This window comes from Stegostoma tigrinum, chromosome 28 (genome assembly GCF_030684315.1).
Source record: "Stegostoma tigrinum isolate sSteTig4 chromosome 28, sSteTig4.hap1, whole genome shotgun sequence".
Taxonomy (NCBI): Eukaryota; Metazoa; Chordata; class Chondrichthyes; order Orectolobiformes; family Stegostomatidae; genus Stegostoma; species Stegostoma tigrinum.
The window spans coordinates 30,950,890-30,972,588 of NC_081381.1; the positions used below are offsets into that span (position 1 = coordinate 30,950,890).

The 21,699-nt window shown below is 41.2% G+C and overlaps 2 protein-coding genes across 4 annotated transcripts in view; one reads left to right on the forward strand and one right to left on the reverse strand.

Moving 5' to 3' along the window:
• Positions 1-4,713: 4,713 nt before the first annotated feature.
• On the forward strand, positions 4,714-15,170 carry agmat (agmatine ureohydrolase (agmatinase)). 2 transcript variants are annotated; one of them, XM_048561878.2, is made up of 7 exons: positions 4,714-5,258; positions 6,301-6,503; positions 6,649-6,697; positions 10,557-10,752; positions 12,069-12,248; positions 14,007-14,091; positions 14,616-15,170. In XM_048561878.2, the coding sequence occupies exons 1-7, from the start codon at positions 5,002-5,004 to the stop codon at positions 14,642-14,644; spliced, it is 999 nt and encodes a 332-aa protein (XP_048417835.2). In that variant the 5' UTR covers positions 4,714-5,001; the 3' UTR covers positions 14,645-15,170. The 2 variants fall into 2 exon arrangements, with proteins under 2 accessions (XP_048417835.2, XP_048417834.2); XM_048561877.2 differs by having other exon boundaries at positions 4,717-5,258; positions 14,630-15,170.
• dnajc16 (DnaJ (Hsp40) homolog, subfamily C, member 16) overlaps positions 14,577-21,699 on the reverse strand; it is a 39,744-nt gene continuing 32,621 nt past the window's right edge. For both annotated transcript variants that reach the window (XM_048561873.2, XM_048561875.2), the window contains 3 exons: positions 20,825-20,935; positions 19,930-20,100; positions 14,577-19,323 (listed from right to left, as the gene is read on the reverse strand). In XM_048561873.2, coding sequence (XP_048417830.1) covers positions 18,897-19,323; positions 19,930-20,100; positions 20,825-20,935 — 709 coding nt within the window. In that variant the 3' untranslated portion in view covers positions 14,577-18,896. The remainder of the gene's footprint in view (positions 19,324-19,929; positions 20,101-20,824; positions 20,936-21,699) is intronic.

The window sequence follows — 21,699 nt, forward strand, 5'->3', positions numbered from 1 at the left end:
TACAAAGCTGAGGCAAAAACTTTGTTGAAAAGATGGATCTTGAGAATGAATGCAGTGGAGGAAGTGACATTGTGGAGATATGAAAGCCACAGAAACATTTCAAAATAAAAATGTTGAATTCAGACCTATGGAACATAAGGAGCTTAAAAGATTTCAGGGTATGAAGTTTGAAAGGTGAAATTTAACTGTTGTAGAAAAAAGCCACCTAAGCAGTAAAAACAATGAGAAAATTCTGAAAGGGATTTTGATGGTGGGTGTTTAAGTCAAGATGTTAAATAAGTAGAGGCTACATCAGAACATAAGAGCAAGAGAAGACCATGAAAGTCCTTAAGCCTACTTCACCATTTGTGACTTTCAGTCGATCTTTCAAAAGATCAGAAGTTGATGGAGGGTGCCTGCGTATTCTCTTTGCCTGGTCCCTATGTTCCAGGTGGTAGTCAACTCAGCTGATTCACTTCCCATTATAGCTGAATCAGCTATCATGGCAAATGGACTGGTTGATTTGGTCACCACCTGGAACACTGGGTCCAGGCCAGGAAGATATACAAGCACCCTCCTTCAACTTCTGATCTTTCTAAAGATCAACTGTTAAGTCAAGAATGCATGGCATGATCTTGGGATATTGATGTAAATGTGCAATAGTGATTGTTACAGTATAAGTAACAAATATGGGAGAATATGCAGTGAAAATGCATTGATGGATGGTTCCTGGGCATGTACATCTATTTGACAAAAAATTATTGTCTCCTGGAAGACTAAAAAAAACAGCTGAAATGATACGGTATACAGTAGATGTTAGGTACACATTACACGTAGAGAAACTGACTTTAAAACCATGAAAGTGGTCGTAACAAAAAGGAGATAAAATTAAAATAAAAAGAGTGATTTGCTGTTAGGTCAAAATGTAAGCGATGAAGGGGTGTGAACTTGGAGGAGGGAGGATTATGGTGAGCTGATTGTCAGCCATCATATGACATGCGATTACCTCAACTTCAATGTTGGAATGGGACATGTACCCAGTGTACAAATCAGTTTGTAAAATCGTCTGATTTATGTTTATACAGGCTCACTCAGTGGGTTACTATGTAAGAATAGTGGTAAGGAAAAGCCAGGGAATTATTAGACCAGTGAGCTTGACATCAGGGGTGGGCAACTTTGTTGGAGGGAATCTTGAGGAACAGGATTTACGTGTAAATGGAAAGGCAAGGACTGATTAAGGATAGTCAACATGACTTTGTGTGTGGGAAATCATGTCTCACTAATTTAATTGCATTTTTTGAAGTAATGAAGAGGACTGATGAGGGCAGAGCGGTGGAAGTGACCTATATGGACTTCAGTAAGGCACTCGACAAGGCTCCTCATGGTAGACTGGTCAGCAAGGTTAGATCACATTGGAATACAGGGAAAACTAATCAATTGGATACAAAACTGGTTCAAAAATAGAAGACAGAGGGTGGTGGTGGAAGTAATAATGGGAACTGCAGATGCTGGAGAATCCAAGATAACAAAGTATGGAGCTGGATGAACATAGCAGGCCAAGCAGCATCTCAGGAGCACAAAAGCTGAAGTTTTGGGCCTAGACCCTTCATCAGAGAGGGGGATGGGGAGAGGGAACTGGAATAAAAAGGGAGAGATGGGGAGGCGGACCGAAGATGGAGAGAAAACAAGATAGGTAGAGAGGAGAGTATAGGTGAGGAGGTGGGGAGGGGATAGGTCAGTCCAGGGAAGATGGACAGGTCAAGGAGGCAGGATGAGGTAGTAGGTAGGAAATTGAGGTTCGGCTTGAGGTGGGAGGAAGGGATGGGTGAGAGGAAGAACAGGTGAGGGAAGCAGAGACAGGCTGGGCTGGTTTTGGGATGCAGTGGGGGGAGGGGACGAGCTAGGCTGGTTTTGGGATGCAGTGGGGGAAAGGGAGATTTTGAATTTTCAGACTGGAGGCCTGCGACCAGCAGTGTGCCAGATGGGTTGGTGCTTTTCATACTTTATATATATTATTTGGATGTGAACATGGGAGGTATTGATAGTAAGTTTGCAGATGACACTAAAATTGGAAGTATTAGTGGACAACTGGTATGCCATAGGGACGAGTGCTGTGGCCACATTTATTTACAAATTACTTGGATGAAGAAAGTGAATGTACTACAGCAAGCATTGCAGATGACACAAAAATGATGCAAATAGTTTGCAGATGGATATAAATGGGTTAAGCAAGTGGGCAAAAGCTTGGCAGATAGAATATAATGTGAAATGTGAGGTTACACACTTTAGTAAAAAGAACAGAGGAGCTAAATTATTTAGAACTGTGAAGAAAACTACAGAATAGAGGAATTTGGGAGTGTCAAAAAGCAAGCATTCAAGTTCATTGGATAATAGGGAATGTAAGAGGAATATTGACCTTTATTTCAAGGTAAAAAGACTTTTTTCCCAGGGTGGAAATGACTATTACGTGGGAGTATAATTTTAAGGAACTTGGAGGAAGGTAAAGGGGAGATGTCAGAGGTAGGTTCTTTACACAGAGAGCGGTGGGCGTGTGGAATGCGCTTCCGGCAATGGTAGTGGAGTCAGTTGGTTTAGAGGCTTTTAAGCGACTCTTGGAAAAGCACATGGAGGATAGTAAAATGTAGAGTATTCAGGGTAGTTTGATCTCAGTAGGATAATAGGTTGGCACAACATCGTGGGCTGACGGGCTTTACTGCGCTGTATTGTTCTATGTTCTAATGTAAAAGTGGGAAGGATTTGTTAAATCTATCCAAGGCACCGTTCAAACCACAGCCAGAATATTGTGCACAATTTTGGGCCCACGTCTAAGGAAAGATGCACAAACACTGGTGGCAATCCAAAGAGGGCTCACTCGGCTGATACCAGTTACAGAGGGACTGTTTTATGAGGCAAAGTTTGGACCTGTACTTACTGAAACAAACAAGAATGAGAGGTTACCGCATTGAAACATACAAGATTCCTAGGGGACTTGAAAGGGCAGATGTTGGAAGGTTGTTTCCCCTTGTGGGAGAATCTAAGACATGAGGGCACAATCTCAGACTAATGGATTGAATGCTTGAATCAGAGATTAAGAGGAATTTATTCTCGCAGAGGGCAGTTAATTTGTGGAATTTCTCGAGGCTGAATCATTAAGTGCACTCAAGGCTGAGGTAGATAGATTTTTAATCAAATAAAAAAAGAAGCTGTGAATGTTGATGATCTGAAACAAGAGTAGAGAATTCTGGAGATAATCAGCAGGTCTGTAAGCAGCTGTGGAGAGTGAACAGGTTAACATTTCGTGTCCAGTGACCCTTCTTCAGATTTTTAATCAGTAAGGAATCAAGAGTTATGGGGAAAAAAGGCAGAAAAGTGGAGTTGAGGATATCAGACCATCAATGATCTTATTGAATGGCAGTGCAGACACAGTAGGTTGAATGGCATAATTCTGCTCTTGTGGCATATGGTTTATGATTTGCTTATGCTGGATGTTTTGCAATGGTTTAAATACATCTTCTTTGGTCATCAAGTCCTGGAGAGGGATGTAAGACTGGACCTTCTTGCTGAGAGGCAAGGAAGCAATCCTCTGCATCTTAAGACCTGCTCTTGCTACAATTATCCTGTGTAATTTTGTTTCATAGGGAAAATAGAAGATAATCTGAATCATTGAAACATAATTCAATTTATAAGGACAATTGGAAGTTGTTACTTATTTGAAAATAAACAGCCAAGAAAATATTCGCTCTTCTTATCCCGGAATTATTTAGATGCTTCAGGGAACAAATGCATTGCCCACCAAGCTGTACAAAGCAGGATAGTCTTAGGTTCGATCTTAGTCTTTGTCATGTTAGGTGGTTTCAGAGCTGCAGCTGACAAGTGGCAATGCTCATCAATATCCCTGGAGTGTAGAAGCAAATATCAAACACGGTTTGTGTTCCCAATCATTATCCAGTGACCCCCAACTTAAAAGCAGTCATGGCAAAGACATGAAGATGACAATGGGCTCAGGTATGAGTATGACGCTTCCTGTAACAAAATACTCTGATGGTCACCGAGTAACCTGTTCGTGAAGAGTAACCAGTTTGATGTAGAATAAGAATGTGTTCATCTTTATGGAACTCAACTGCATGAAGGACCAGTACCTTCTGGACAAAAAAAACTTACAAATTTGAATTACTTCTTTAAAAAATCATTCACAGGACAGGGGCATTGCTGGCTGCGCCAACACTTCTTGCCCAGGAGAACGTGGCAGCCATTTCAGTTCATGTGTTGTTAGAGCACCACGGTGCTTTTAGGGAGGGGTTTCCAGAATTTATGACCCAGGAACAGCAAAGGAAGGGTGACCTAATTCCAAATCAGGATGGTGTGAAGATTGGAGGTCCAGAGACAATTTTAGCCAAACTGTCATAAGGCAGCTGCTGCAAAATATCTGCTTCCACTAGCCAGACTGTGAAAGCCTTTGGTTTAGGGTGTTATATAGTAAGGGGATATGATCAGCTGACACAGTTATAACGATTGTTGCAATCACAGAGAAAAACATTTTCAATTCAGGTAGATGTCTTTAGGAGAGAGAAGGACCAGTAGCAGTTTGACGGTGAGTTTGTGACATTGCCACCTGAAGGTAAGTCTGTTTTGCTGCTTCCCTGGGCAGAGTGAAGCGAGGTCACGAAGAACAGGAGGGAGACAAATCAGACAAAGCTGGGATATAAAAAGCTTCAGAGTGACATTGGCAGGTGCATTGGGGTGGGTCACCAGTGTCAGATTGGAAATGGGAAGTTGATGGCTCCAAATAAAAAAAGAGAAAATCCACTTTAAATAAACTCCGAGGCCTGAGTAGACTTGCTACATACAGGCAAAATTGACGTACGTGAATAGTTCAAGGGTGCTGTAATTGGTCTCCCGTTGTGTCCTCCACTAGCGGAGGCGGAGCTGTGGCTGGTTCATTCATCCATGAAACTTTGACCGGGGCAGAGTTCGCCTGTACTTTGTAAAGCTCCAGAGGGATTTCTAACTTCTTTGGTAAGAATGGAGTGGGTTCTCTTGCGCTGTTTGCCCTCTTTGCTGCGGCCAGAGTATCGCTATGCTCAGTTTCTGCAGACTGTGTCCCGCTGCAGCTCCTCCTCGTCTCGGTTTAATGTGCCACCAAGCGCCGCTGAGATCGCTCGGCCGGTTGGAATTTGCTCCATGATGCGCCTGCCCACACAGGACTCTTCACAGGGCCTGGATGCCGCTTTTGTTGGAGTTCCTCTAGACATTGGCACCTCGAACAGGCCCGGAGCCAGGTAGGATACAAGCCAATAGACAATCAATCATTCAGTCACTAATTGAGGGTATGCCAAACGGAATAAATATGCTCAGGTTTAATGAACAGGTTTAGTGCTAATGTCTGAATGTTACGGTCTGAACAGCACAACCCCATTTGCGAAAATGGTATTTTTCCCCCCCGCTTCACCTTCGACCTCCCTTGGAAGGTTGTGAATTTGTTCTGTCTACGTGGAGATATCAGCTAAAGGGCTGGGAAAAGCAACTTATGTCACTCCATGAAAAAAAATTACATAACATATATTTGCAAGGGAGTCTAATTAATGGCATAAGAAGAGGAAATGCTGGTATAATTCAATGGGTGTCTCTGCCACCTTTAGATACTCTGCCACAGCAAATTAAGAACAAAAGGAAAATTGCCAATTGATAAAACAACTCACATCCTGTCTTCTTTTCACTTGACGGATGGATGCAAAGTGAACACCAAGGCTTAAGCACTTAAGAATGATTCTCATCTGGGATTCTTCGATGATGATCAAGAGCTGCTGAGCAATTGTTGTGGGAAGCAATGGGTTAATGGTATTATTGCTGGACTGTTAATCTGGAGACCTAGGTAACATCCCGGCTACCTGGTTTTGAATCCTGCAATGGCAGATGGTGGAATTTGAATTTATTAAATATCTGGAATTAAGAATCTAATGATGACCGTAAACCCTGACCATAGATTGTCAGGGGGAAAAAAGACCCATCTGGCTCACTTATGTCCTTGAGGGAAGAAAACTGCTATCCTTATCTGGTTTGGCATACATGTGACTCCCGATCTACAGCAAAGTGGTTGACTCTGAACTGCCCTCTCACTAATTAGAGATGGGCAGTAAATGCTGCCTGGTCAGTGATGCCCTCATTCTGTGAATGAATTTTTTAAAAAAAATCTTATGGTTTAAAGATCAAATTGGCAAAATCAAATTCCAAGGTTTTACATTGCCTGGGGGATTCTGTTTCACAGTGTCATTATATTGAGAATGAGGGAGGGAAATCTTTCAATTCTATTTTTCCATTTAGATTTGGACCCAGGCATATCAGAGCTGAGTCGGCCATGGTCAGAGCCTATAATGGTGGCACCAGGGCAGCCCCTTTTGAATCTCTTATGGTGGCTGATATTGGTGATATCAACGTGAATCTTTATGACCTGAAGGACAGCTGCAGGATGATCAGGAAAGCTTTCAAGAAGATTGTGTCCACAGGCTGCATACCTTTGACACTGGGTATGGTTTTACCTTCGTAGGCTAACGGCTCTTTGGGATGAATAGAAGAGAAAATGGAATAATATTCAGAAGACTAGATCAAAACAGAATTTTAAATCTTTCTGTACTGCAGGTGAAAAGTACTAATTATGTCTGTTGTGCCTAGGTGGTGACCACACGATAACATATCCCATATTGCAGACAATGGCAGAAAAGTAAGTCTTGTTTTGTCTTGTTATTGCTCATTTTGATGATAATTGCTGCATTCAACTAAAGGTGAGAGGCTGTTTATCCAAACTGTCTTGCAACTGTCCTGGGAGAGCTTAATGAGACGGTATGGAGGTCTCATTGCCTGAAAGTGTGCCACTTGGTCACTTGAATGGGTTGGGGTGGGGGAGGCTATAAACATGTTCCATATGGTGCTGGTGTGTCGAGTTGCAAATTTTGATTACCAGCAAAATCTACCCTTTTTAAAGTAAATTCTTACAGAAGATACAGCTGAATTTTCAACATCATTTTGCCCTTGAATTTTGCCCCCTCTCCTTTCCTGAATGCTGTAAGTCAGAGTCATTGTGATCTACAGCACAGAAAAAAATGGCCCTTTGGCTCATTGCGTCCATGCTGGCCAAAATCAATGACCTAACTATTCTAATCCCATTTTCCGGCACTTAGCCCGTAGCCTTGTATGCCTTGACATTGCATCTGCACATCTGAATACTTAAATGTTCTGTGGCTTTCTGCTTCGTGACCCTTGTAGACAATGAGTTCCAAATTCCCACCACCCTATAGGTGAAAAACAAAAGTCCTCCCACCCCCTCTAAGCCTCCTGTCCCTTATCTTAAATCTATGGCCCGTAGTCATTGAACCCTTCACTAAAGGTTAAGGTTTCTTCCTGTGTACCCTGTCTATGTCCTTCTTAATCATGTCCTTCCTCAGTCTCCTGTGCTCTGAGGAAAACAACCCCAGCCTGATCAATCTCTCTTCATAACTACAACTGTCCAGTCCAGGCAACATCTTGGTAAATCTCTACATGGTCTCCAGTGCAATCACATCCTTCCTGTAATGTGGATTCCAGAACTGCACACAATGTTTTATACAGTTTAATATAACGTTCCTGTTCTTTAAACTCCATGCCGAGGCTAATAACGGCAAGTATCCCAAATGTTGTCTTAATCACTTTCTTCAACTGTTGACCTATCTTAAGGGGCTAATGGACATGTACACCAAAGTCCCTCTACTCCTCGGTGCTTCCCAGGGTCTGACTGTTCATCGTGTATTTGCTTACCTTGTTTGTCCGGCCCAAGTGCATCATCTCATACTTATCCAGATTCAATTCTATTTGCCACTGATGAGCCCATCTGACCAGCCTGTCTATATCCTCCTGTGATCAAAAGGTACCCTCCTCACTATTTACTACCCACCAATTTTCATATAATCTGAAAACTTATTGAACACCCTCCTACATTCAAGATGAAACCATTTATATATACTGCAAGCAGCATATGCCCTCATTACTGATCTCTGTTGAACTCCACTGGAGGTCAGTACAGGCCTCCAGTTACAAAAAACATCCCTCAACCATTGTCCTCTGCTTCCTGCCAAGCAGCCAGTTCTGGATCCAATTAAGTCAATAAATGTGGAGCTGGAAAAGCACAGCTGGTCCGACAGCATCGGAGAAGCAGGAAAGTCAACATTTTGGGCCGAAACCCTTCATCAAGACTGGGGAGGGGGAAGCGACCCCAGAAATAGAGGGAGGAGGGTGGGGCAGAGTGGAGGGTAGATGACATGGAGATAGGTGGATGCAGGTCAGGGGTTAATGTGGTTGGTCAGTGGGAAGGACGGAGAAGATAGGTGAGTAGAAAGATGACACATTGTAGATGGAGAGGTTTTGAAGCTGGTGATGCAGGTAGGGAGTTATTGTGGTTGGTCAGTGGGAAGGATGGAGTGGATAGGTGAGTCAGAAGATGGACAAGTTGGGGGAGGAGAGATTTTGAAGCAGGTGAAGTCAATATTCAGGCTATTGGACTGTAAGCTGTCAAGGCAAAATATGAGGTTTTGTTCTTCCAATTTATGTTTGGTTTCACACTGACTGTGGAGGAGGCCAAGGATGGACATCTCACCAGGGGAGTGGGAGGCAAGTTAAAGTGGATGGCAACTGGAAGGTCAGGTTGGTTGGTGTGTGCAGAATGTAGATGTTCCACAAACTGATGCCCAACTCTGCATTTGGTCTCCCAGTGTACAGGAGACCACATTGGGAGCAATGGATACAGTAGATGATGTTAGATGAGTGCAGGTGAATCTCTGCTGGATTTGGAGGGATTGTATGGGGTCTCAAACGGAAATGAGGTATAGGGGCAGGTGTAGCACCTCCTGTATGGAAAGGTACCGAGAGGGATGGGGAGGGAAATGTCTTTTTGGTGGTGGGGTGTGATTAAAGGTGGCAGAAATGTTGGAGGATGATGTGTTGTATTCGGAGGTTGGTGGGGTGGTATGTGAGGACTAAGGGGACTCGGCCTTTATTGTTGTTGGAGGGAGGGGGTTTGAGGGCAGAAGCATGGGAAATGGGAGTGATACGTTGAGGGCTTTCTGAATAACAGAGGTGGGGAAACTATGGTCTCAAAAGTAGGAGGATATCCGGGAAGTCCTAGAGTACAATGCGTCTTCCTGGAAGCAGATGCAGTGGAGGCAGAGGAATTGTGAGTATGGGTTAGAATTTTTGCAGGAGGATGAGTGAGAGGAAGTGTAGTTGAGGTCATTGTAGGAGTCAGTGGGTTTGAAATGGATAACAGTGGTGAGTTGGTTACTGAAGCTGGAGGCAGAGAGGTCCAGGAAGGGGAGGGAGGTGTCAGAAATGGTCCAGGTGAATTTGAGGGCGCGGTGAAAGATGTTGGTGAAGTTGGCGAACTGGTCACTCTCCTCGCAGGAGCACGAGGCAGCATCAAGTCATCAATATTAGCAGAGAAAGAGGTGGGGGTTGGTACCAGTATAGTTGCTGAAGAGGGACTGTTCCACAAATCCCACGAAGAGGCAGGCATTCCTTGGGCCTGTGCAGATGCCCATGCTACCCCTTTGGTTTGCAGGAAGCGAGAGGAATCAAAGGAAAATTTGTTGAGAATGAGGCCCAGTTCTGCCAAACGAATGAGTGTCGGTGGAGGACTGGGTGGGCCTTCGGGAGAGGAAGAAGTGGAAGGCTTTTAGGGCATAATTGTGGGGGATGCAGGTGTATAGGGACTGAATGTTCATGGTGAAGAAGAGGCATTGGGGGCTGGGGAATTGAAATTTTTGGAAAAGATGGAGTTGAGATCAGAGGAGATGAGCTCGGTGGGGCAGGAGCAGTCAGAGACAATGCATTGACCAAGGCAGTCAGGTTTATGGATCTTGGGTAGGAGATAGAAACAGGCAATGTCGGGTTGGGGAACTATCAGGTTGGAGGGTGTGGACAGGAGATCTGAGGTGATGAGGTTGTTGATGGGTGATCATGGCTTGGTGATCAGAGGTGGGGTCATGATCGAGGGAATCCCGTTAGCTCTGTAAGGGTTCATATTGGCTATTGGCCTTTCACTATTGCATTTGCAGCCTTTATTATGAGCCTAGAATGGATATTTTACCATGAGGAGCATCACAGTCGACCTGATTTTTTTTACATGCTATTCTGCGACATGTACTTCCAACAATGGATAATGATGGGGATCATAAATTTTGCCTATTATATGATCATGGGACACAAAGCCAATTGCATTACAATTACTGCTTTCCAAGTTGAAATCAGTGAGCTCAACAAAGAGCTGAGATTGAACTGGACACATTCTTAGTTACTCACTAGGGCAAGTCACTGGACTGTTGTCTGGATGCCCAAGTCAAAGAAAATAATAGAAAGGTGGCTTTAAGAAACAGGTCCAATAACAGAATATTTGCTGGGGAGAGTAAGTACCAAGGAAACAACGGAATAATTGGTGGCAGAGAAGGAGAGGGAGTGAAGGCATGTCAAAACATCAAAATCTCATTGCTTGTTCTTGCTCCAGTTGGTTGCAAGCTGTGTTTCACCACGGTTTCCTGTTGTTCTGTTTTGATCAGATATGGTCCATTAGGTTTGGTTCACGTTGATGCACATGCTGACACAAGTGATATTGTCCTAGGGGAAAAGATCTGTCATGGAACTCCCTTCAGGCGCTGTGTGGAAGAGGGACTGCTTGATTGTAAGCGTGTGATACAGATTGGGCTCCGCGGTTCTACTTATGAACCAGATGGTTACCTTTGGAGCAAAGAACAGGTAAAGTGTTTCTTTCTAAAATTTCGTGTTCTCCTCTCTATATTCTTTGCACAGCTGGATAGGGTGTGTGTTTACTGGAGTTTGCCAATCATGCTTTTCCCATGTGACTTCTCTCTTTTCTTCATGTTCTGAAACAAGCTACTTCCAGGTTGTGTTTGCACAGGTAGCACTGTTCTTTTGTGGTCCTACACAGTGTAAGCTGGGGGGCCATCCATCTCATCACAGAGCCAGAGTGTCTCTTGCCAGTGGCAACACTCCATTGCGACCAGGCTGAGATCCTCTGAACTCTGAATAAGTATTTCACCCAAGACTCTCCTTATCTGTACAATGAGCACATTGACAGTTGGATAATTGATGATTAATATTGATCTACAACTACATAAATTTGCATTCATTTAGTACCCTTAACATAGTAAAACAGTCTATGGCACTTCAGAGGAACATTACCAAGTGAGTTAGACTCCAAGCCGGATGAGGTCCTGCTAAGACAGGTGACAAAAAGCTTCATCAAAGTGATTAGTTTTAAGGAGTGTCTTAAAAGAGATCGATATGGAGAGATTAAGAGATTTTTCTATTCATTCATGGGATGTAGGTGTTGCTGGCTGGGTCATATTGCATATCCCTCATTGCCCATGAGAAGGTGGTGGTGAACTGCCTACTTGAACCTCTACAATTAATGTGGTGTATCTACGGATTTGAGGTGGATACATCCACAATGTCATTAGGAAGTTAGTTCCAGGATTTTAAACCGATGACACTAAAGGAATGTTAACATATTTCCAAGTGGGAATGCCGAGTGCTCAAGATTTTAGGCATCCGAAAACCATTCCCAGTGCAAATTTGAAAAGCTGAGGGTGACCTCCCTTTTTGTGAGAAAGCATTCACCTGACAACATTCCATCAAATGGTTCTCCCCCTCATTGTTAGGGAACATATGACATCAACAAAATATAAGCATGAACTCCCAACTAAGGACTATGTTTCAGGGGGTGACCCAGCTTCAGCTTAACACAAAAGTAAAATTGGGTTGCATTTGTTGGAAATGTAGTCAATCTCTGCTATTTTGTGTACTTATTCCTGTGTTTGGCGGGGGGGGGGGCGGTGGTGGATGCTATCTCATAGCCCTGTATGAACACAAAAACCAGGGAATGCCTGACTGAATTAAGAAAATGGAGAATTAAGAACTAATTAACTCTTAATTCTTTTTCTTCATGCTTGCATTGGAACGGTCAGTAGACCATTTATTTTGATTGTTATTACTTGAGAAAAAAACATTCTTCATCAATGCTTTTCATTTTAGTGTTCTAATATTCATAGGGTTTTCGAGTGGTTACTGGAGAGGATTGCTGGTTACGTTCCCTTGTTCCCCTTATGAAGGAGGTGAGGCAGCAGATGGGGAATGGCCCGGTGTATATTAGTTTTGATATTGATGGCCTGGATCCAGCCTTTGCTCCTGGTACTGGAACTCCAGAGATTGCAGGTCTTCAACCCAGCCAGGTAAGTGAGCAGAATAAGAGGATCTCTACTCTTATAGAACACAGCTGACAAGTGAAACGTATGGCAAAACTGAACAGAGAGAAAAGACGATACGAGGCTGTTTCACCTTTTCAAGTGCTTGGGCATATTCTAGTCATAGTGTTCTGATTCAACTTTTTTTTCCCCCTTTCTTCTTTCAGGAGATGTAGGTTTAACTGGAAAAGGTAGCATTTGTTATCCATCCTCATTTGCCTTTGGGGCAGTCAAGAGTCACTCACATTGTTGTGGGGCTGATGTCACATGTAGGCTAGGCAAGGATGGGAGATTTCCTTCCCTAAAGGGTATTAGTGAACCAGATGAGCTTTTGCAAGTCAATTATAGTTTCATGGTCACCATTACTGAGACTAGCTTTTAGATGTAGACTTTATTAATTTACTTTAAAATTCCACCAGCTGCACTGGGTGGGATTTAAACCATGGCACCAAAGTACTTGCCCTAACCTCTGTATTACTAGAGCATTACTACTACATCACTGTCTGTTCATGTTCACACAACTCCTAAAACATCATTTCAAATCAGCTAATGTGCTAATTTTATGTTTTAGAGGCTTGAGTAGAGCCTCAGTTAGACAGCACACAGTTTATCTGTTCAGAAACAAATTAATACCAAACAGATAATTACAAAGACAGAAAGCAGGTAGCAGAGACACCACAGGAAAGGAGAATAACAACCCCAGGCACTATCAATGCAAACAGAAAGGGAAGTGTAATAGAGATATTCACAGCAGGTAACCAAGGCATTGAGTAATAGAGTAAAGTGAGAAAGTAATAGAGGAAAACAGTGAAAAGATAAGCAACAAAAAGATACAGAAAAATAGAGATGCAGGTGAAAGCAACAAAGAAACACAGCAAGGTGGTTAGCACTGCTCCCTCACAGCACCAGGGATACGGGTTCAGTTCCAGCCTCAGGTGATTGTCTGTGTGGAGTTTGCACAATCACTCCCTGTCTGCATGGGTTTCCTCCCAGTATACCAATTCCCTCCCGAAATACATAGATATGCAGGTTGGGTGAATTTGCCGTGCTAAAGTGCCCATAGTATCTAGGGATGTGTAGGTTATGTGGATTCGCCATGGGAAAATGTGAGGTTACAGGGATGGCAGCTTGGGGAAGAAGTGAAACTAGGTGGGATGCTCTTTGGAGGGTTGGTGTGGACTTTTTCAGCTGAATGATCTATTCCCACCCTGTAGGGATTCTATTTAAAAAAAAAACCTATAAAAGAAAAAGTTAGAGGTATGGGCCACAAGAAGAGAGAATTTTGTTGACCACGTACAAAACAGGATTGAAGCTATGTCTTACTTTGAGAATGTTAAGATAACCAAGTCTTAAGTGAATTTTGGCTGAATACAAAATAGAATTCCCCCAAGTTGTGCTCCAAACTGTAAACCAATAAATATAGCTGAGAATGCATCACAAACACACTTCAGGATGTTCTGACCATTTTCCTGCATAAAGAATTCAACACAAGTTCAAGCTGTCAATCCACTAATGAGCCTAATTTCTCACCTTGCATATGACTTACATGAGGATACCACCATATGCTGATCTAACACTAAGCCAACTGTACAATTGTCTTATGTTCACAGAATAGCAAAATATTACCAGGAATGGACTTTAATACTAGATATTATTAAGTTGAAAAAAAAAGCCAAGTTCTGGTTGTTCAGATTCTTAAGAAATCATTCAATATAAGGAGGAATTGAAAAACTACTGTGTTTACAGGCTTTGGAAATCATCCGGGGTTGTCGGGGAATGAAAGTAATCGGTTGTGACTTGGTTGAGGTTTCACCAATATATGATACTTCTGGTAAGAAAATAAAGCTAAAATGTTTTATTATTGTTACTGTGGGTTACTATCAACTGCCACAAACAAGCAGTTGTCAACAATATCTTGATTAATATGGTTGTATTGTTAGCACTAAATCAAAACATTGTAGTCTCAAACTCCACTTTGAGATTTGAGTGAATAATCTTGGCTGACATTCCATTGTAAAACAGAGGGAATGCAGCATTTTTCAGAGGCGTTGTCCTCTGAATGAGGCACTGTTGGACAGTTTGGATGAATATATAAAGTTTGGTAACCTGGCACACAAATGTTGAGTGAATTAAAAGTAATAATTGTGAGTGGTGTCCCTGATGTGTTGGCATAATGGCAAGTTTGCTTGATAATACTAGCTATGAAAACTCACTTGCATAGATAACTTTGAGAAATAAGTGCTAACACTTGAGTACCACCATTACCAGTGGTGATATTGATAAATACTAACAGTGTAAAAAGGAAAGTCTTAAGGATGAAAGGTATATGCCAATTTATTTCAACAATTTCACAAGTCTGTATTTTTCAGGTAACACAGCTTTGACAGCTGCCAATCTGCTTTTCGAGATGCTTTGTGTTCTACCCAACGTTAAGTATCACTGAACTTTGTATGGTGTTTAGGTCACATTTATTAGAATGAGTGATAATCATTTAATAACTAACTGCTTTCTCACGCAGTGCAACCGTTACTGGAAAAGACTTAAATGCGTTCTACTAATTCAAACTTTAAACAATTTGGAACATGCAGTATTTTACATGCAAAAGCCTCAGTTACAATGGACATGTTGTGTGTGATAATTTGCAGAGATCTATAATCAAGAAATGCCTTGTCATGTCTGGTACTATCTTAATTGCTTTCATTAATGTTGAAAAAAACCCCACGTTAAATCAGCCTACCAAACTGCAGTTGACTCATAGCATTGATTGAGAAATATTTTAGGATCCATACTGGCAATTCCCTTCTTATTGTAACTTTTGACTTTCGTAATATGAATAAACAGTAATGATTTGTTACTGAGATTGCTTGTAATTGAGTGACTCTGAAAATAAATTAATCTTGTTGGTCTTCACAGATCTCAAATGATTTGAAGTTATTTATTAAAAGCCAGCACTCATCCTGTTAGGACAGCAGGTATGATCAGTAGCCTACTGTTCAAAACAGTAACAAAGTTGCAATTTTAAACAGTGCCTTTAGGTTAGGATGGGAAAGAATGGACAAGGATTCCTGCTGTATCAAAACACAGCAAACATCACTGTGCCTTAGAAGAAAAGCGAGTGGAAACAAATTAGATACAAGTGAATTTCAATCTGAAAGTATGGAATCAATCAGAGACCAGACGTATGGTTAAAAAGGAAAGAGTAATGGTGCAAAGATAGTTGAATCATTCTCTGTTTTGGGTCCACACTCACTGCAGCATGGGATAGGGTGGATCAGATGTTTGGCATTTAATACACGCATTGATCCTGACTTTTGTATTGGGTACTGTAAACTTAGCAATACAAACCTGTACCTAGCCGTAAGTTATGGTCCACTGAGACACTAACATAATTCATTTGCCCCAAAAGGTGCAAATATCCAGCGCATGTTCTCTGTCAAGTTAAAACCAATTTCTGAACTTTTCATGAATGTGGAATATTACAAACACAACCCTCAATGTGGCTGTGACATACACAATTAGCTAAATCACACCAAGTTCTCACTTACTGTAATGGCATCAGCTTTTCAACTTTTTGTTAATGCTGGGTGCAACTAAACATATCCATGAATATAAATTTTATTCTAATTTAAAAATGCCTACAGTTTGCAATATTTAAAGTGACATTTAGTATCAGAAACATTCAAGTGCATACAATAAGACAGTAGTGAAAATCCCAATTTAACTGCATGTTGCAAAATTAATCACCTTTTTCATAACTCATCCTGTACAGATTCAGCAATTGGGTGAAGTAGTAAATGTACCAGCTGGCTTTTTTTTCAACAACAATGCACCAGATGGTCCTAGGTTACTTGCCCTGTTCTTTACTGAGTTAGCAGATCTTTGCCAAAAAAAAAATGAAGGTTGCAACAATTGACTCAAGAACTGAGGGTTAAGCAGGCAGAAAGAAGATAGCCAGAGTTCCCATTCTTGGTCACTAATGTGTGATCATAGTCTAAGATGTTGGACAAGGACAGGATCAGTTTGCACAAAGAATGGCCACAAAGTAATGGAAGACATTCAAAGCCCAGGGAACCTGACTCTAAGAAAAATGGAGGGCAAGAAAATTGAGAAATAGAACTGTGCTAAATGACAAGTTCTGTGGCTTCACAAACACAATCTTGGTTAATGCCAATGCGCTCAAATCTTCAACGAAAAGCTGATGTTACTCAATCATAATCTAGTTTCACAGATGCATCTGTCAGAAGTACATGCAATACAGAATCCAGGTCTGCACTCTACGCAACTTACTATCATTAAAGACAACAAGAACCCTACAAACATGGTCTCTGACCTGACTGGGTGAGACTTAACTTCAGGATTATGATTTCATAGAATTACTCCAATTGAATAAAATAACATTTCCAGCAGTATTTACTTTAAGAAGGAATGTCACAAATGTGGAGGATAATTTTAAAGAAATCTGGTTAGTATTAGCAACTGCACAAAGAATGGGTAAAAATCAGGGAATTTTTTAAAAAACTGCACATCTTGGACATCTGAAATAAATAAAATGCTAGAACCATAATTACATTTGAACAGAAGAACATGTTGGTTTAGAAATAAGGGGCACACTCATTTCTGGGCAGAAAAGGGCACATGAAATTTTCCCAGGCAGTGTGGGGCTGAAAGGTCAGGGAGTCCATGCAAAGTAATTTACTTTCTTTCTTGGGCCCAGACATCTATGTCCTTGGTCTGGGTTTCCCCGAGCAGAGTTTGTTGGTCATGCGCAGCCTCAGGCCATACCACTCTTGGCTGGATGACCTTAAACAGATTATAGACTTCCTACTGCACCAAGATAAAGTCACCACAATCCTACCTGAGCATAGGGCTGCTCTCTCATTAGGGAGAGAGATGACTGGTGGTGGTTTAATCATGGGGTTGCTACGCTACAGGTGAGTGGAGAGGTTGCGAAGGAGACCCTTTTATGTAACCTCAGCCAGTGTGGGAATTGAACCAATGCACCACAAACCAGCTATTCAACTAACGGAGCTAACTGATCCCCTGTAGAGGCAAAAATCCAAGTCTCTGCTGCAGGGGTGGCTAAAACATTTGCTGTTCGTGCCCAATATAGCTGGTGGTGTACTTATGGCTATAATTGTATATGCCTTCCAACCACCATAATGAAACCTTAGTAGTACACTGGCATTCCAAAAGGGGAAGGGGGGCAGACTGACTTGTGGGCACTCTCTTACTTGCCCTTTCCTGTCAGATGTTCATCAATATGCCATGCAATTTCAGTATTTACTTCCTTTATTTCAGAATCCACTATCTTGCTGTGACAGAATATACAGCCAGCAAGTGAAGTCAGCTATATACAAGTCTAAACGTCTAACATTTAATAAATACATTAAATAGTTTATATTATTTGCATTAGGTACTTGTATACAGCAACCAAACACTGTTGTTTCAGGCAGGTGCAGACTCCATTATTTCATCCACTGGTTAACATTTATGTTTCAAATCTGCTAGCACCTCATCTAATCTAGGAGACAGTAACTGTGTATCTTAACCCTGTTTAGTAGCTATTCTTCAGAAATTTATAACCCAGTGTTCTGCCATTCAGATTACAAAAACAACGTTTTTTTAAAAAGATTGGTGGAAAAGTGCTTCTCAGCACTTCAAATGAAGTCACTACAATGTTGCACTAGGCCACACGGATCAGAAAATTCAATCCCTGGTCTATCCTAATCTTGTCTTGGACATTGGAGGTTAGGGAAAAAAGGGAAAACACAGCCTCACAAATGGTGTCAATGCAACACTGTGAAGAATGAGGAAAGTAAACATTCTTCCAAGTTTCCAATTTTGATCACTGTCTATTCACTGCTCCTGGAAAGTAAGTGCACGTGCCTCTGGACATCAGATAAGGATAGCAGCTGTGATATCCTAACAACAACAAAAAAAAACTTGCTGACATCTCATATCTAAGCGATAACTTTGAGTACTGGAATCTTAGCAAATGTTATCATTTTGAGGAATTGATAGAGTAAATGGGTGAGAATACAGCTGAGAAATGCAGTAGGCAGAAAAGTACAAGTTTAGAATAAATCGCTGCATATAACTTCACAAAAACATGAAACCAGCACTCAATTTTAACAGAGAGGTCAGTTTTTCATTGCGGAGAAGGTAGAATATCTGTGGTTGGAGTGGTCGGAGGCCTATGTTTCTTGCCTTCCCCTCGATATTATGGCAGAGTTACATGCACAAGCAAAAGTAGGATTTTCTTACTAGGAGGAAGACAGGGAAAGGAGGGTTAGAAGAACAAAACCTAGAACTACAATAATTCTAGTATGCAAATTTGTGTGAGGTCAGTGGCTCAAACTCCATCATAGCATTGCCATCTGTTTTTAAATTCTACTTCTCTACCAATTCCTCATTTGTTAATGTGCAAACTAAAAGAGATTTGTGCGTACACAGTTTTCTAACCTGTTGATTCACCTGGTCCTTTTGTTTCACTTTACATGGCTCTTTGCATCACAGATCTAAACAAGACTGAGAAAATATTCTGAAAAAATAACGTAGAGCTGTAAATTCCTGCTCTATTCAATTGTGGTTCAGGTGCATTTCAGCACAAAATTCTACCAGCAAAACTACAGAATATCAGTGAAGCTCCGGCCAACAGGGTACGTAGTATCGTTGCAGAATCCCTTCAAGCAGTCTGTCCATCCAAAGGTGAAGTTTGTTGAGTAGTTGCTCGGTCTGTTTCACAGATACATTGGAGCTGGGTGGAGATTGATGTGGGCTGTTTGTTTCCATTGCTTCAGTCGGCCTTTTCCCATCTTGCGTTGGTTCCAAGCCATTTAGAATGCTCCTGTTCTCAGTTCCCTTAAAGAATTGAGGTTTGAACAAGCAGAAGTACTTCCGGTGTCCGTTTAATGCCAACACATAGCCAATGTAGTTCTGGGTATGGCAACTTTCATCTTGTAGACTGGAAATCCGAGCAGGATCCTGGGCAAATTCTAACAGATCTAGCAGCCACCCCCGATGTTTTGATAAGTTTAAAAAGGAGAAGTGTAGTGATTTATTCCTACAGCAAAATTTTAAAAGAATGTACATTTTAATAAGTGCGCAGAGCTTGTACAGTATTTTTCGTTACTACAAACAGTACTTTCAAAACAAAGATAAAATCCAAAGTAAAATATTTGAAATTTAAGTTAGAAGCTATTGCATTTTGAACAAGGGTGTGCTACCATGTGTAAAGAACCAGATTAGTGTTTCAACTATCACTTACTAAACTAGATCTTCACCTTGCTGCATATTTCTATTACTTTCTTTCGTTATAGATTTATTGATGAATATGCTTAACTCTTTCAATCAGTAGTACTCAACAGAATTGTTGCAACTAAATGGCTAACGATTCTTTGCAAAATTATGCTTTTTCTTCTGTTTAAACAGAGAGAGAAAACTAATTTTTAAGATTCTTGATGAGAACCCAGAGATACTTTCTGCGAAATGTAAATGGTATACCTTCAGAATCACCTGCATTATGCTTAGTTTCACCTCTACCTGTGAATATCTAAATGTTGCAAAGTAGGAGCTGTGCTGGGATCTTCTAATTTGCAATGTGCAGTGTACTCCAGTTTTTTGCAGCGGAGAGTCCACATGATATCGTCCCACCCCATACTTTACTCACCAGGTAACAGGATACACTTCATGTGCAAACTTCTGAATTAAAGCATTCTTTGTAGCATCGGTGACCACAACCAGTACATTAATGTTTCCAGGCATTAGCCGCACAAGATTGCTGTTATAGTTGATGTAGGTCAATTCAGTCACTTCCACAAAATTCTGCTCTGGGGACCTACTGGATAGAGAGAGGATTCATTATCTATCCATCCAGTGAAATCTTCTTCATTTCTCACATCTGACACATCCTTCTCATTCATCTTAAGTAACCCTGCCTATCAGGTAGATTTCTAGAACAACTGCCATGAATAATGATGTCCCTTTAACACTTCTGGTATTCAATGTTGCTGGGTCAAAATGCTTGCTGTCCCTCCCTAACAGCTGAAAGGGAATAACTTCACTAGACTGACAGCAGTACTTCAATTCAGCAACTCAACAATCTTTTTGAGAGCATTTAGGAAGTAGCAATAAAAATAAATTTCCTAAAATAATTATGTTGCCCTCCATGTCATATGTAAATTAATCTATTTAGTTCTCCCCATAGTATATCATGTGTATATCTGGACTAGGAATGTCAACAGGTTAATCACTTTGGTGAGTCTGAACACAAACCTGATTCTCACCTTTACTTGCAAGGACCAATCAACTGCATTGAACATACATAGTGAACATGACTGTATATCCTTTCTTGTGAATGCATAGCTAAATGTCAGGGCTCTGAAACAGCCAGAGCATCTACAGTGTGTGGCTATAGATTGTGACTTAGATAATATTAAATGTGTCTGACTCAAAGTGGCTGGTTGGGTACAATGCAGGCCAATAGCCCCAAATGTTACATGTCAGCAACGGACAGGAAAAACATGCAAGTGAATTGTGGAGTTTGACTGTTGAGAAGGCCATACCTTAAATTCCTGTTGGTGTTGATTTGCTGCTTTTTTGTTTCCCGATTCTTATCTGTTGCTGGTTCCTGTTCTTTCTCAGATTCAGACCTGCTCTCCATGTCACTTGGTTCCCTGAAGTTGAAGGAAATTAAATAGATCTGCAGAAAACTCTCTCCTCCATACCAGGAGTACACTTCATCACTTCCCAGATTATGTTATGTTCTGCTATTTATTCCCATCTCTGTCAGCATCGGATATCAATTAGTTAATGTATCCTGCAGCAACTGCACTTGTCAAACTTCAATACTTCACACATTCATTGAACGTCACATTTTCAGCAGGTTAATTTAAAAATCACATTCAGCAATGAAATGCACCCAAACTGTAACAACATTAGCTGAATTTCTATAGTGCCTTTAAAATATGAGATGCTCCTAGAGGTGTGATCAGCCCTCAATGGGTGCTAAGAAAAAATGTAGGAAATAACAGAGGGGGAGACCAAAAGCTTCTTTAAAATAGGTGAGTTTTGAGAAATTTACTGTTATAGTTGATATAGGTCAATTCAGTCACTTCCACAAAATTCTGCTCTGGGGACCTACTGGATAAAGAGAGAATTCATTATCTATCAAATGAAATCTTCATTTCTCACATGTGACATATCCTTCTCATTCATCTTAAGTAACCCTGCCTGTCAGGTAGATTTCTAGAACAAGTGCCATGAATAATCGTGTCTCTTTAATACTTCCGGTATTCAATGTTGCTGGGTTAAAATGCTTGCCCACCCTCCCTAACAGCTGAAAGGGAATAATTTCACCAGATAGACTGCAGTACTTCAATTCAGTAACTCAACAATCTTTTTCAGGATGTTTACAAAATACCAATAAATGCTGGCCTTG